Source organism: Staurois parvus, unplaced genomic scaffold (genome assembly GCF_062004578.1).
Source record: "Staurois parvus isolate SC_StPar_1 unplaced genomic scaffold, SC_StPar_1.0 ptg000454l, whole genome shotgun sequence".
Classification (NCBI taxonomy): Eukaryota; Metazoa; Chordata; class Amphibia; order Anura; family Ranidae; genus Staurois; species Staurois parvus.
The window spans coordinates 460699-474443 of record NW_028318250.1 but is presented as its reverse complement, the minus strand read 5'-3'; the positions used below and the strand labels follow the sequence as shown (position 1 = coordinate 474443).

The window sequence follows — 13745 nt, the reverse complement described above, 5'->3', positions numbered from 1 at the left end:
AGCTGTGTCCAATCACAGCTGATCACGATGTAAACACACTTACTGGTTATCGGCAGCAATTTTTTCACGCAGTCACAGCGTGAGGAGAGTACTGCCTGATTATCAGTGCCCTGATTATCAGTGTAACCCCAACAGTGCCCATTAGTGCTGTCTATAATTGCAATCAGTGCCCATCAGTGCTGCCACTCAGTGCCCATCAGTGCTGCCCATCAATGCTGCCAGTCAGTGCAAACTAGTGCTGCCAATCAGTGCTGCCAGTCAGTGCCACTTATCAGTGCTCTTCAATGCTGCCTATTAGTGCCCTTCAATGTGCCTATTAGTGCCCATCAGTGCAGCCTCATCAGTGCCTCATCAATGCCCATTGGTGCCACCTAATCAGTTCAGCCCATCAGTGCTGCCTATCAGCGCCGCCTCATCAGTGACCATCAGTGGTGCCTATCAGTGCCCATCAGTGCAGCCTCATCAGCTCACATCAGCGAAGGAGACAAATTACCTGTTTGCAAAATTTGAAAACAGAAACTAAGAGAAACGTGTTTGTTTTTGAAACATTTTAGGTTTTTTTTGTTTGTTTGGCAAAAAACATAAACCCCAGTGTAATGATTCAGGGTTGATCTTGGGATCTGGGCTGAAAGCCTTTTGTGGTTCTGTAATATACAGGCAGCATATATAATTGGCATTTGACTATTAAGCTGAAAATAGAGATGCAATGGCCATTGGGTTTTAGTTCTTAAATGTAAACTCACAATGCATGATGTAATATTCACTCCTCAGCATTAGAAAACTATTGTTTATTTTTATTATTGTTCACACATGTAAATGAAAGTTTATATTATACAGAGGATTTAATGTGGGTACAGAACAAACCTATTGATCTTGCTTCCTGCAGCGAATCTCTTGTAGCCACAGGGTCACTCGGTTTTGATGGATGGCTGACACCAACCTGGTTGAGTGCGCTTACTCTGAACTGATATGTATGCCCAGGAATAAGACCAGATACAGGATATCGGCAGATCTTTGCTGGGATTTTATTACACCTCATCCACTGTTTTGTTGAGGTATCAAAGCTTGAGGAAAGCAAAAAGCATTTTTGCGGTGTGAAATTACTAAACATTGTAAAGATTTTTATCTCTATACTTTTTTTGTATTTTCATTAAATTGTATATAGTATGGTTGTACCAAGTAAAATTCAAAATATATCTAAAACCACAGCCATTTAGAGCAGGGAATAACTGAAATCCATGTGTTTTTGCCATCTATGTCCCATAGGAGAGATTTGCCTTCTCTTTCTATCCTGTAGATGCAACAGGTAGTTAAATGAAATCTTTCCAAAGTGAGTGAAAACCCCTTTCAGATAGTTGACTTCGAAACACCATTGGAAGGTTACCCCTTTGCCTTTATTTTCCTCTGGTGATCCTGCCAGTAACACACATCGGGGAAGATTTACTAAAACTGGAGAGTGAAAACAGGAAGTTAGAAGCTGATTGGCTACCATGCACAGCTTCTGAGTGCACCAGTTTTAGTAAATCTCCACCTTCCTGTCCTAGAATACCAATAGTTACTCACTGTACTGTATTTATAGAAAAAACAACCTTGTTACCCTGGGACAGGACTACAGAACACCCTTCCCCTCACTGTTCACCACCATTAAATAGGGCAGGTGTACTGTAGTCTTCAGATTGAATTGGGAACAGACTAATTAATAAAAGTGTAGAACAGGTAGAGAGCAAAGTATATTATCAGCTCACAAGATTTCTGACAGGATCAACAGGATATTCTTTGGACTCATCAGACAGATATAAATAAAACACTTTCAATAATATATTTAGCAGACTAAAAGAGAGCAAGTAACAGAAGTCCATTGTTAGGTTTACATATAGTTCAAGGCAAATAATTAGAAACAAGAAAATATCCAATCTTTTCAAAAAGAGTTACCACATTATGTGTGAATTACCTAAGATAAGGTGTCAAGCAGTTACATAACTTATATAAGTAAGATTTCTGGTGATTTGTTTTGAATTACAAGCATACTATGGGGGAGATTTACTAAAATTGGAGCACTCAGAATGCGGTGCAGCTGTGCATGGTAGCCAATCAGCTTCTAACGTCAGCTTGTTCAATTAAGCTTTGGCAACAAAACCTGGAAGCTGATTGGTTTCTAAGTAGAAGTGAGCCTGATTTTGCACGCTCCAGTTTTTGTAAATAGACCCCACTGTATGTACTGTGAAAATATTTATTCTCAGTAAACAGCCTAGATGTTGGATTGTTTCTTATACTGAATAGAGGGGAATAAATGATCAGAAATGAGCCAGGAGCTGGCAGTCTGTACTTCTCAATGTGCAAAATGATTGCCTTCTAAGGCCTCATTCACATGGGTGTACAATATCGTACGCTAGTGCAATGGCCATGTTTGCCCGCATGGGGATGCACAGGTGCTCCATGCATTCCCATACAGGTATTACCGTTCATTTCAATTGGTACATAGTGGTTTCATGGACACAACTGGACCTCCCAATTTGACAGTTGTGTGGTGAGCATTCATGACATTTCGATTTCTTTGTTTTTGAGATGATAAAAGTATTTTTAAGGGCCCTGGCCAGAAATTCTGGTGCCTCTCTTTTCCAGAGTTATATAGTTATGTATGATGGGCTTTTGTTGTCCCTTGCTGATCAAGAATGAGTGAGTGTAGTCATGATAATGGCAGAAAGATTGTTCCCATATCTACTTACCTCTCAATGTAGTAACCGCACACAGGACTGCCTCTATCATCACTTGGAGGAATCCAAGATAACATTAGACAATCCATTTGTATATCATTGCACTGCACACAGAGTGGTGATCCTGGCAGACCGGCATTCTCTGGCTCAGCATCTATTTCATAATACAAATATATAATAATGCCATGATCAGTTGATAAAGCCTATATTAAACTAGGTTTTCTTTTCTTTTTTTCTTTGACTTTCTTTTCATTACCCTAGAAACATATGTCTACTTGTAAACTTAACAAACTAAAATTATATCATTTTAGTCATATTAATCTAAATAAATGACAGTAGGAAACTCAAAGCTCCTTACGATTATTTTACTGTTCCCTTATTTATAATCCAATCAGATATGTATATCACTTCAACAAGTGAGACAAAAAGACAACGCTATCTGAGTTAACAATGGAGTTGCTGGCTTCCTTGCTTGAAGGTGGTTCCCCATGCTTGGACAGTTTGATAAGATAGCTAGGCATAGCCCTTGGTCCATTGGGATCTGTAACATCTTTACACCTTTACAGTTTGATAAAATAGTTGGGCATAACCCTTGGTCCACTGGAATCTGTGACATCTTTACCATAGAACGAGGAATATTTTAGTTCACTGTGTTCTTTGGCCTTGCACCATATACGAGGGATATGGAGGGTGATTTGGTGTTCCGTCTTTGCCGTCAATATCATGAGATGGATATTTGCCCACCCTTGCCCTTCTATTGCTTACATCATTGAGTTTTGGACTATGCAGTCAAACTTGGATGTCAGTATTTTATGATCGCTCTGATTAATATTGATTGTTTAATTCCCTTGTAAGTATCAAAATGGAACTTATATGATTGTTATTGGTGTATTTTTTATATGTAAACTATTACTGATTTCAAATATGTTTATTTAAAAATACTTTTTATATTTATGCCCCCTGAAGAAGATCAAAATGTGGAATGATCAAAATGCGTCTGGATAATTTGAATGTTGTTTTGTTGTAAATGTGAGGGAATATATCCCTGCAATAGTTATCAGAGCTAGTGTTTTTAAAGATAATGTACTTTTTCTAACACTTTTGTATAATAAAGTATATGACTAAAAGAGCTCCTTTTGAATATATATGTGATATGTTTCCTGCATTAAAGCCCCATAGGGGGATATATTTGTCTATGCTTATACCAGTATAGCTTACTTTGTTTTTAACCACTTCAGCACTTGCACCTGTATGCCTCTTAGGTTCAATTGACAGAGATACTGAGGCCTGAATGGTCTGTCTATGCGGCTTGATCCACTGAGTGTTTCGTGCAGGCAGCCCGTGTACGTGTATGGGGATGCAGCAGCAGCATGGACACAGCTGTTTGTCCTAATATGACAGGCATGCAGGTTTCAGGATCCCTCACCCACACCCGCATACCTGTCAGATAAGTACAAGCATCTGTATCCGTGCTGTGTACCCAAGTACTGGCTGCATTTAGAGTGTATGTCCTATATTCAAGGTCCTCAGGTGGTTAATCACTTTAATTTGGGCTTAAATTCATCATTTAATGAAAGAATTACAGTATGCATGCATTAATTTCATTAGCATACCATTATTCATTAAAGGTTTTTGTTGTATGTGTCTGTGGACTTTGCCACATTTTTATAGTACTATCAATTTTGTTCTATTATTAGTGTTTAGTGTATTTTAGACAGCAAAGTCAGTCCACAAAGATGATTGCATAAATCCATGATAAGTTTTAAAATATCTCAGGTTTCTGGCTTATGTTACCGGTGAGTTTTGAGCATTTATTGAAAGCAGAAAAAGATACTTATTTCATGTTGAAAATATAAAATTCAATTTCTTATGACACATATATTGATACAAATGAATCATTCTAAAAGATTCTGTGAAAGAGTCAAAGGCCAGGCTGATGTTGCAAACAGCCATAGATTTTTCTTTTCACAAGGGCTGGTTCACATTACATGTGTTCCAGTGCATTTTTTTTCTGCATGCAAAATGCAGAGAAAGTAGGTTACATGGTTGTCAATTGCATGGTTTGTACCAGTGCTTGCAGTTCCAGTGCATTCTGGTTCCAGCAATAAAAGTAGAACATGCTGCATTTTCCTACACAGAACTGTACTGGAACATGGTAAAATGCATCAAAAATACACAGGAACACAGCAAAAAGGAATAAAAAATGCACTGGACCCCAAATACCCCACAAAAGGAGGGAAAAAAGCATCTGGAACATATCGAGAATGCACTGGAATGCGTATAAAATGCATCAAAAATGTGTAAAAAATGCCCATGCAAAAACGTGTGAAACAGCTCTAAAGCAATGCTTAACAATTAAAGAAGTATAGACAAAGCTTTTTTCGCTGTACTTCTATTGATCACAGGAGTGAGGTTCGTTCTGCACTCCTGTGACCTGATTTCAGCCGACAGCAGGCTAAAGCCTGCTGGCTGATGTCACAGAGCTGGTCCAGGCCACGGAAAGATACCGACCATATAGTCGGGATCCACCTAGAAGCCTGGATCAGCAGCTGACTCAGCCTCTCAATTGTGCCCCTGGGAGACTGAGCCAAATGCTCCCTCTCTTCCACAGCCCAGCGTTCCAGTGAGCACTGGTGGGGCAGAGCAGAGAGACTGTGCCTGACAATAACAGCTCTCTGTTCAGAGTGGAGGGGGGGGAAATGAGCAATCAGCAGGGTTTGATCGCTCAGTTCTCAGTGCAGAGCTGGTGGGGGACAAATGCAGCTTTCAATTGTTGTTGCATCCACCTGGGTGAGCATAATGTGTATAATAATATATATACCGTAAGTGGATTTTATACACAATATAGGTTTTTAGAAACCCTAATAGAAACATTACAATAGAAACATTACAACATTGTATAAAATATACTATAGTGGTGAAAAAAAGGATGGAATATTTTAATGAAATAACAGAGTCTAAATCTCCAAAATCTTTACTGTATGCTTTGTTTGCACATTGCATGTGGTAAGTTTTATCTGTACTAGGATTGATCTTCCTCTGAGAGAAGAGATAAGAGAATTTCATATTGGGTTCATAAACCTCTGGGTAAAGAGGTTAAAGAGTAATACGGCGTTACAACTAGACTCGTGTTCTAGCACACTAGTTTCAACAGGACATCATGGAATTTTTTTTTACCATTGTTGCAGTCACACAACTGCATGTGGTAATAAATACACAGAGATAATATTCAGCATATTTTTTTTACTTTTATTTACAATTTTCTCCCCAAATTTCTCAATATGAAAAAACCCAGCAAAAGTGACAGGGGTGCTTACAACGTTTGCTTTTTATTCCTATTGTTTAAATCTTTTTATTCTAATTGTTTCTTCAACTGCTCAAGCTCCCCTGATCGTGTTATAGCTTGACCTAACTCAAGACACTGTGACTTTTGCTGGACAGCCTAACCTGCATGTAAGTGTGGAGAAAATAAAATTAACAGGATCAGGGGCGGACTGACAACTCATGGGGCCCCCGGACAATAGGGGATCATGGGGCCCCTGTGTCCTTGCCCAAACTCAAAAAAGCCTATGAAAAAGGTACCAGGGGCATCTCATGGGGTCCCCTACTGACCCTTGGGCAGTGCCCGAGTTTCCAAATGGTCAGTCTGCCCCTGAACAGCATGTAAAATAAAAAAAAAACTGAATTCTTATACAGATTTTTGTCATCAGATGTATTAAACACACACCAGAATAGAAAATATGCAGTATACATTCGTTATCCTTGAAAGTGCCCGATCTACAGGCTTTAAAAAGCAGCACAAAAAGCAATAACATTGCATGGTAACAGTAGCAATGTACTTTCTGGAGCCTTTACTACTTGTACAGTAACTTCTCTTCTTCTGCATCTTATATCACCAATCATATTCAAACTTCAAAAAACAGGTCTGAATGTGATTGGCAGCTGTAAGAAATTTAAACCTGCCAAAAAGTATAAGTAACCCCCATACCTGAAACTTCCCCTATATAGTAGATACATTGTTTTTTGCAGTGTTGGTTATGTCACAGGTACCCCTTCCTTGGCAGTGGCAGTATGAATTTTCTCATACTGGACTGAATGTTGCTCATGTCTAGGAATACTGTGAGCTCCACGGGGCATGCCAATGGCAGCCTATGCTCACAGGAGGTGGGTTGGATAACGTTGGATGTTGGCAATTATCTTTGCAATTATCATGGTTTTTAATTCAGTTTTTTTTAAAACAGAGTTAGCTGCCAGGTGGTTAAGTCACCCACCAGCTTCTAAAATGTACCTCTTCTGTGTAGAGCAGTGGTCCCTACTCTTCCGGCCATGGCCTCCCTCCGCCGAGCCATGGCTTTCTGTTACACTGCTGTCATACCCAGGCTCAGACTAACTCAGCTTAGCTGAGACATGCTCTTTGTGTATGGCTGTATAGAAGGAGCTGCAGTAATCAGATATTCTCTGTACATAATTGACATGCAGGGCAGTGAAGTTCAATCTTGCAGCAATTGTGTGTGTCAGTCGCCTCTCCATACTCTCCATAAGGATCACTGCTGCGCTTTATAGTATGAGCCACAGGTGGTGTCTGCCATCCTTAGAGGCTTTCATGTTAGGAGGTTGACTGTTCCCTCTCAGATCTTATATTTGTCATCACCTGGCCAAAATTTCATGTAGATATAGATGAATAATCCCAAATTTTAAAACACTTAGCAATGCTTGTCATCATATTTTGTCGTTGCCTTAAAATGAACCTGTGCTGTGTCCATGCAGAAGTAAAGAGGAAAAAACCCACTGTAAGCTCTCAGCTCATTTAGTCAGAACTTACCTGTGCAAGGATTCATGCAAAGAGGTGTTGTTTGAGGTTTGTTTAACCATTTGCTGCCAGGCCCTGCGCTCCACTTTTATACTCAAGTGGCCAGACCATTTTTGCAATTTTTCCATTGCTTTTTGATTTTTCCCTTACAGCTTTCAGAGTTTGTAAAAGACCCCCTAAACCATATAGTTTCTGAAAGCACATGACCAGTAGAATAAAAAGAAGGTACTACTGATTTTTAAGGCCCCGCGATATTTGCACAGATGTTTATCAAAGCAATATTTTTGCTAAAAATACACTAAAATCATCAGTAGCAGATACAAACACAAATTCCTGCTAAATTCCTACTAAATATAAAAGCTTAACTTGTATTGAGTTAATAAATAACAAATATTTGTCAATTTTAAATTGTGCCTTTTTGCGAAATGGTGAAAATCTAATGTACGCAAAAATGTAAATAACCAAATCTCTCTAAAAATCTGAAGGCTTTTATTTTTCACTCACAGCTTTCAGAGGTTGTATAAGACCCATAAACCATATATTTTCTGAAAACACATAACAAGTAGAATAATAAGAAGGTGCTACTGATTTTTAAGACCCTGCGATATTTGCACAAATGTTTATCAAAACTATGTTTTACTAAAAATAAACTAAAATCTCTATTAGCAGATACAAACACAGCAAATGTTACACAATTCTTGCTAAATTCCTACTAAATATAAAAGCTTAACCTGTACTGAGATAACAAATAACAAATATTTGTAAATTTTAAATTGCACCTTTTTTGTGGTGAAAATTGAACAAACGCAAAAATTTCTCTAGAAAATCTGGAGGTTTTCATTTTTCACTTACAGCTTTCAGGGTTTTTAAAAGACCCCCAAACCATACATTTTCTGAGAGCACATGACCAGTAGAATAAAAAGGTGTTACTGATTTTTTTGACCAGGGGATACCCTAGCCATCCCCCCTGAGCAAGGGTTGGTGGGCAGGAACTGGACAGATACGCCCCTATGCATCTAGGATTTAGGAAATCATGGCATACATAAAACCAAAGGATAAAAAACAAACAAGTGAATTATGTGACCATATATAATAAAATACATAGAAAATCATTATGTCTGTACCCAAATGATAACTGAATCTATGCACATGTCAAAAGACGCTGTATATTAGACATTCTAAACAGAGTAAAAACCTGTATGGTGGATGTCTTTCTTTTGACAGGCGCCCCTCACAATTTCCACTTACCCCTGATATGAACCTCCAATTGTGATGAACCAAAATGATGCTGGGAATGTGTAGTGGATGTTACTCGCTGGGACGCATGCCTGGTGGATGAATTGCATGTTCCAGAATGTGTGGAACGCAAATTCCAGAAACTGGCACCGAAACTGCGAGGGGCGGGGCCTCAGAGCACAGGTGCCATCCGTATGTAAAATAAAGTCTTGCAATAGGCCGAGGGGCAAAGGGAAGAATGAACCGCCGCCCATATGTAAAGTGCAGCCCTGCTCTGGGTCAAGGGGCAGACCTATGAAAACCCTTGACCTAATGTATTTCACCACCAAGAGGCTGGCTCGTGATCAGTCACTAAAATACATGAAAACTATGAATAGGAAATGTATGATAAAAACATGAAAGCTGCATTAAAAACAATGATGGGTATAATTTCATACAAAATCCCATGACACCAGGACACAGCCCCCTGTATGGTGGACCCAACCTAGAGGCGTGTCTTGGGAACTGGCATGTAGGCAGGTAAGTGTAAATGCACATCTATGTGAAATATAGAATAACATGTATATATATATATACAGGTGAAACTAAAAAAATTAGAATATCGTGCAAATATCTTGGGCCCCTTTTGCAGCAATTACTGCCTCAATGCGGCGTGGCATGGAAGCTATCAGCCTGTGGCACTGCTTAGGTGTTATGGAAGACCAGGATGCTTCAATAGCAGCCTTTGACTCCTCTGCATTGTTCGGTCTCATGTCTCTCATCTTTCTCTTGGCAATGCCCCATAGATTCTCTATGGGGTTCAGGTCAGGTGAGTTTGCTGGCCAATCAAGCACAGTAATCCTACGGTCATTGAATCAGGTTTTGGTGCTTTTGGCAGTGTGGGCAGGTGCCAAGTCCTGCTGGAAAATGAAGTCAGCATCCCCATAAAGCTCGTCTGCGGAAGGAAGCATAAAGTGCTCCAAAATCTCCTGGTAGACGGCTGCATTGACCCTGGACTTAATGAAGCACAGTGGACCAACACCAGCAGAAGACATGGCTCCCCAAATCAACACAGACTGTGGAAACTTCACACTGGACTTCAAGCATCTTGCAGTGTGTGCCTCTCCATTCTTCCTCCATACTCTGGGTCCTTGGTTTCCAAATGAGATGCAAAATTTGCTCTCATCAGAAAAGAGGACTTTGGACCACTGAGCAACAGACCAGGTCTGTTTTTCTTTAGCCCAGGTAAGACGCTTCTGACGTTGTTTGTTGTTCAGGAGCGGCTTGACAAGAAGAATACGACATTTGAAGCCCATGTTCAGGATCCGTCTGTGTGTGGTGGCTCTTGATGAACTGACTCCAGCCTCAGTCCACTCTTTGTGAAAGTCCCCAACACTTTTGAATGGCCTTGTCCTGACAATCCTCTCCAGGCTGTGGTCATCCCTGCTGCTTGTGCACCTTTTTCTTCCACACTTTTCCCTTCCACATAACTTTCTATTAATGTGCTTTGATACAGCACTTTGGGAACATCCAACTTCTTTTGCAATTACCTTTTGAGGCTTTCCGTCCTTGTGGAGGGTGTCAATGATGGTTTTCTGCACAACTGTCAGGTCAGCAGCCTTTCCCATGAGCGGGATTCCTACTGAACCAGACTGAGAGACCATTTAAAGGCTCAGAAACCCTTTGCAGGTGGTATGGCTTAATTAGCTGATTAGAGTGGGACACTTTGAGCCTAGAATATTGCACCTTTTCACAATATTCTGATTTTCTGAGATTGTGGATTTGGGGTTTTCATGAGCTGTAAGCCATAATCATCACAATAATGACACATCACAGCTTGAACTATCTTGCTTTGCATGTAATGAGTCTATCTCATATATTAGTTTCACCTTTTAAGTTGCATTACTGAAATAAATGAACTTTTGCATGATATTCTAATTTTTCAATTTTCACCTGTATATATATATATATATATATATATATATATATATAGTTAAGTCCATATATATTTGGACACAGGCACAATTTTAAATTTCTTCAGGTATTTACCAGAACATATTCAAGCTATAGTTATATAATAGATATGGGCTGAAAGTGCACACTCTCAGGTTTAATTTGAGGGTATGTACATCTAAATTGGAAAAGGGTTTAGGTATTACAGCTCTTAAGAGTAGCCATCTCCCCTTTTTCAAGGGACCAAAAGTAATTGGACAATTCAATCAAAAGCTGTTTCATGGCCAGGTGTGGGCTACTCCTTTGTTATTTCTTCATCAATTAAGCAGGTAAAAAGTCTGGAGTTGATTCTAAGTGTTGTATTTGCATTTGGAATCTATTGCTGTGAACCTACATCATGTGTTCAAAGGAGCTGTCCCTGCAAGTGAAACAGGCCATTGTAAGGCTTCAAAAACTAAAAACATCCATCAGAGAGATCACAGCAACATTAGGAGTGGCCACATCAACAGTTTGGTACATTCTGAGGAAAAAAGAACGCACTGGTGAGCTTAGCAATATAAAAAGGCATGGATGTTTATGAAAGACAACAGTGATGGATGATCGCAGGATCCTCTCTATAGTAAAGAACAATCCATTCACAACATCCAGACAAGTGAAGGACACTCTCCAGGAGGTGGGTGTACCATTGTCAAAGTCTACAATCAAGATATGATTTCACTAGAGCAAATACAGAGGGTTCACCACAAGGTGAAAACCATTCATAAGCCTGAAGAATAGGAAAGCCAGATTAGACTTTTCCAAAAAACATCTAAAAAGCCAGACCAGTTCTGGAAAAGCATTCTTTGGACGGATGAAACTAAGATTAACCTGTACCAGAATGACGGGATGAAAAAAAGTGTGGAGAAGGCTTGGAACAGCTCATGTTCCAAAGCACACAACGTCATCTGTAAAACATGGTGGAGGCAGTGTGATGGCATGGGCATGCATGGCTTCCAGTGGCACTGGGTCATTGGTGTTTATTGATGATGTGACATGAGACAGAAGCAGCCGGATGAATTCTGCAGTGTTTGTAGATATACTGTCAGCCCAGATTCAGCCAAATGCAGCAAAGTTGCTAAAGTAAATTAAACATTAATAATTAATAAATAATTCAATGAATGAGTGATAAGTGGTGGACTTCTATAGATCAGGGTATGTATGTCTAAAGCCTCATTGAGGCCTTTGGGAGACAAGGTGTCAAGATGATGGATCCAAAAAGTCTCCTGTCGGCACAAAAGCTGGTACCTTCTGCCTGCATCACTGTCTTTGGTTAGACTTGCGGTTGGGGGCAGGAAAAATGTGCGATATAGTTGCGTTTTGCCACCTGCCAAACGCTCCCCCTTTAAGTTGCAATAGACAGTGGAAAAGGTTCTGATGCCAAGATGCTTTGTGTCTGCAGAAAAATTGACTGCGTGGCAATGCCATCCACTGAACACTACACATTCATGTCAATGAGAAAGCGCCACAAACGCCTCGCGACCTTGCGCAATGGATGCGGTTGGGGCTCATTTGTTGGTAAAATGGGGTTAAAACAGGCGGTATCAATTTATCATTGACCATATATATATTTGGAAGAAATCCAAATTATAATAAACCCTGTCCACAGATCCACACAACCACCAGGCCAGGACTGTAGTCAAGAGACCCATGTCTTACTTACTTCATACTTTTTTCTTCATTTCTGCATGGATTTCCCCCCTAAAACTCATACAAGACTCAAAGTGTCTGGTATAAAATTTAGGGGGACCTCACACCATTTTTTTCTCTTTTGTGTGGAGCCCCCCGAAAATTCATACACAGTCCTGAAAGGCCTTGTAAATGTTTGTGCGTTTTTCCAAACACTTGAACAGCCAAGGTTACATCTAGAGATGAGTGAATCGAACCAGGCGAACCGGAATTCGAGTCGAATTTCAGGAAATATTCGATTCGCGTCGAATCCGAAATTTTGCCTACTTCGGGTGCGCGAATCGAATATTTCCCGATCAGCCGGCAAAAGTGTCCCTGCAGTGAGCTCCGCTATTTCTGACAGTTCTCTGACAGAAGGAACACATGTTTAGCGGTTGAAACATTGTATCTATTAGTTTACATTTAGGATACAGATGTTTCAACCGCTGTACATGTGAAGAAGCTGTCAGAGAACTGTCAGAAATAGAGGAACTCTGCACATACACTTTTTGCCGGCTTGGAATTATTCTTATTTTCATCCTACTTCTTCTTCTTCTTCTTCATCCTCATCCTAATCCTCTTCTTCTGAGGATGAAGAAGAAGAAGTAGGATGAAAATAAGAATAATTCCAAGCCGGCAAAAAGTGTATGTGCAGAGTTCCTCTATTCTGCAGATACACTTAGAGGAGCTCTGCAGATACACTTAGAGGAGCTCTGCACATACACTTTTTGCCGGCTTGGAATTAATCTTATTTTCATCCTACTTCTTCTTCTTCTTCTTCTTCATCATCCTCATCCTCAGAAGAAGAAGAAGAGGATGAGGATGAAGAAGAAGAAGAAGAAGAAGAAGTAGGATGAAAATAAGAATAATTCCAAGCCGGCAAAAAGTGTATGTGCAGAGTTCCTCTATTCTGCAGATACACTTAGAGGAGCTCTGCAGATACACTTAGAGGAGCTCTGCACATACACTTTTTGCCGGCTTGGAATTAATCTTATTTTCATCCTACTTCTTCTTCATCCTCATCCTCATCCTCAGAAGAAGAAGAAGAGGATGAGGATGAAGAAGAAGAAGAAGAAGTAGGATGAAAATAAGAATAATTCCAAGCCGGCAAAAAGTGTATGTGCAGAGTTCCTCTAAGTGTATCTGCAGAGCTCCTCTAAGTGTATCTGCAGAATAGAGGGACTCTGCACATACACTTTTTGCCGGAAACCGCTGTATGGAGGGAATGTCCCAGAACTGTCAGAAATAGACTATTTCTGACAGTTCTGGGACATTCCTTCCATACAGCGGTTGAAACATTGTATCTATTTGTTTCCATAAATGGATTCATTTATGGAAACAAATAGATA

The 13745-nt window shown here is 39.9% G+C and overlaps 1 protein-coding gene across 1 annotated transcript in view; it reads right to left on the bottom strand.

The window, feature by feature from the left end:
* MYOM3 (myomesin 3) overlaps positions 1-13745 on the bottom strand; it is a 188152-nt gene that overhangs the window by 95194 nt on the left and 79213 nt on the right. The window contains exons 11-12 of the mRNA XM_089688775.1: positions 2727-2868; positions 865-1064 (exon numbers count right to left, since the gene is read on the bottom strand). Coding sequence (XP_089544901.1) covers positions 865-1064; positions 2727-2868 — 342 coding nt within the window. The remainder of the gene's footprint in view (positions 1-864; positions 1065-2726; positions 2869-13745) is intronic.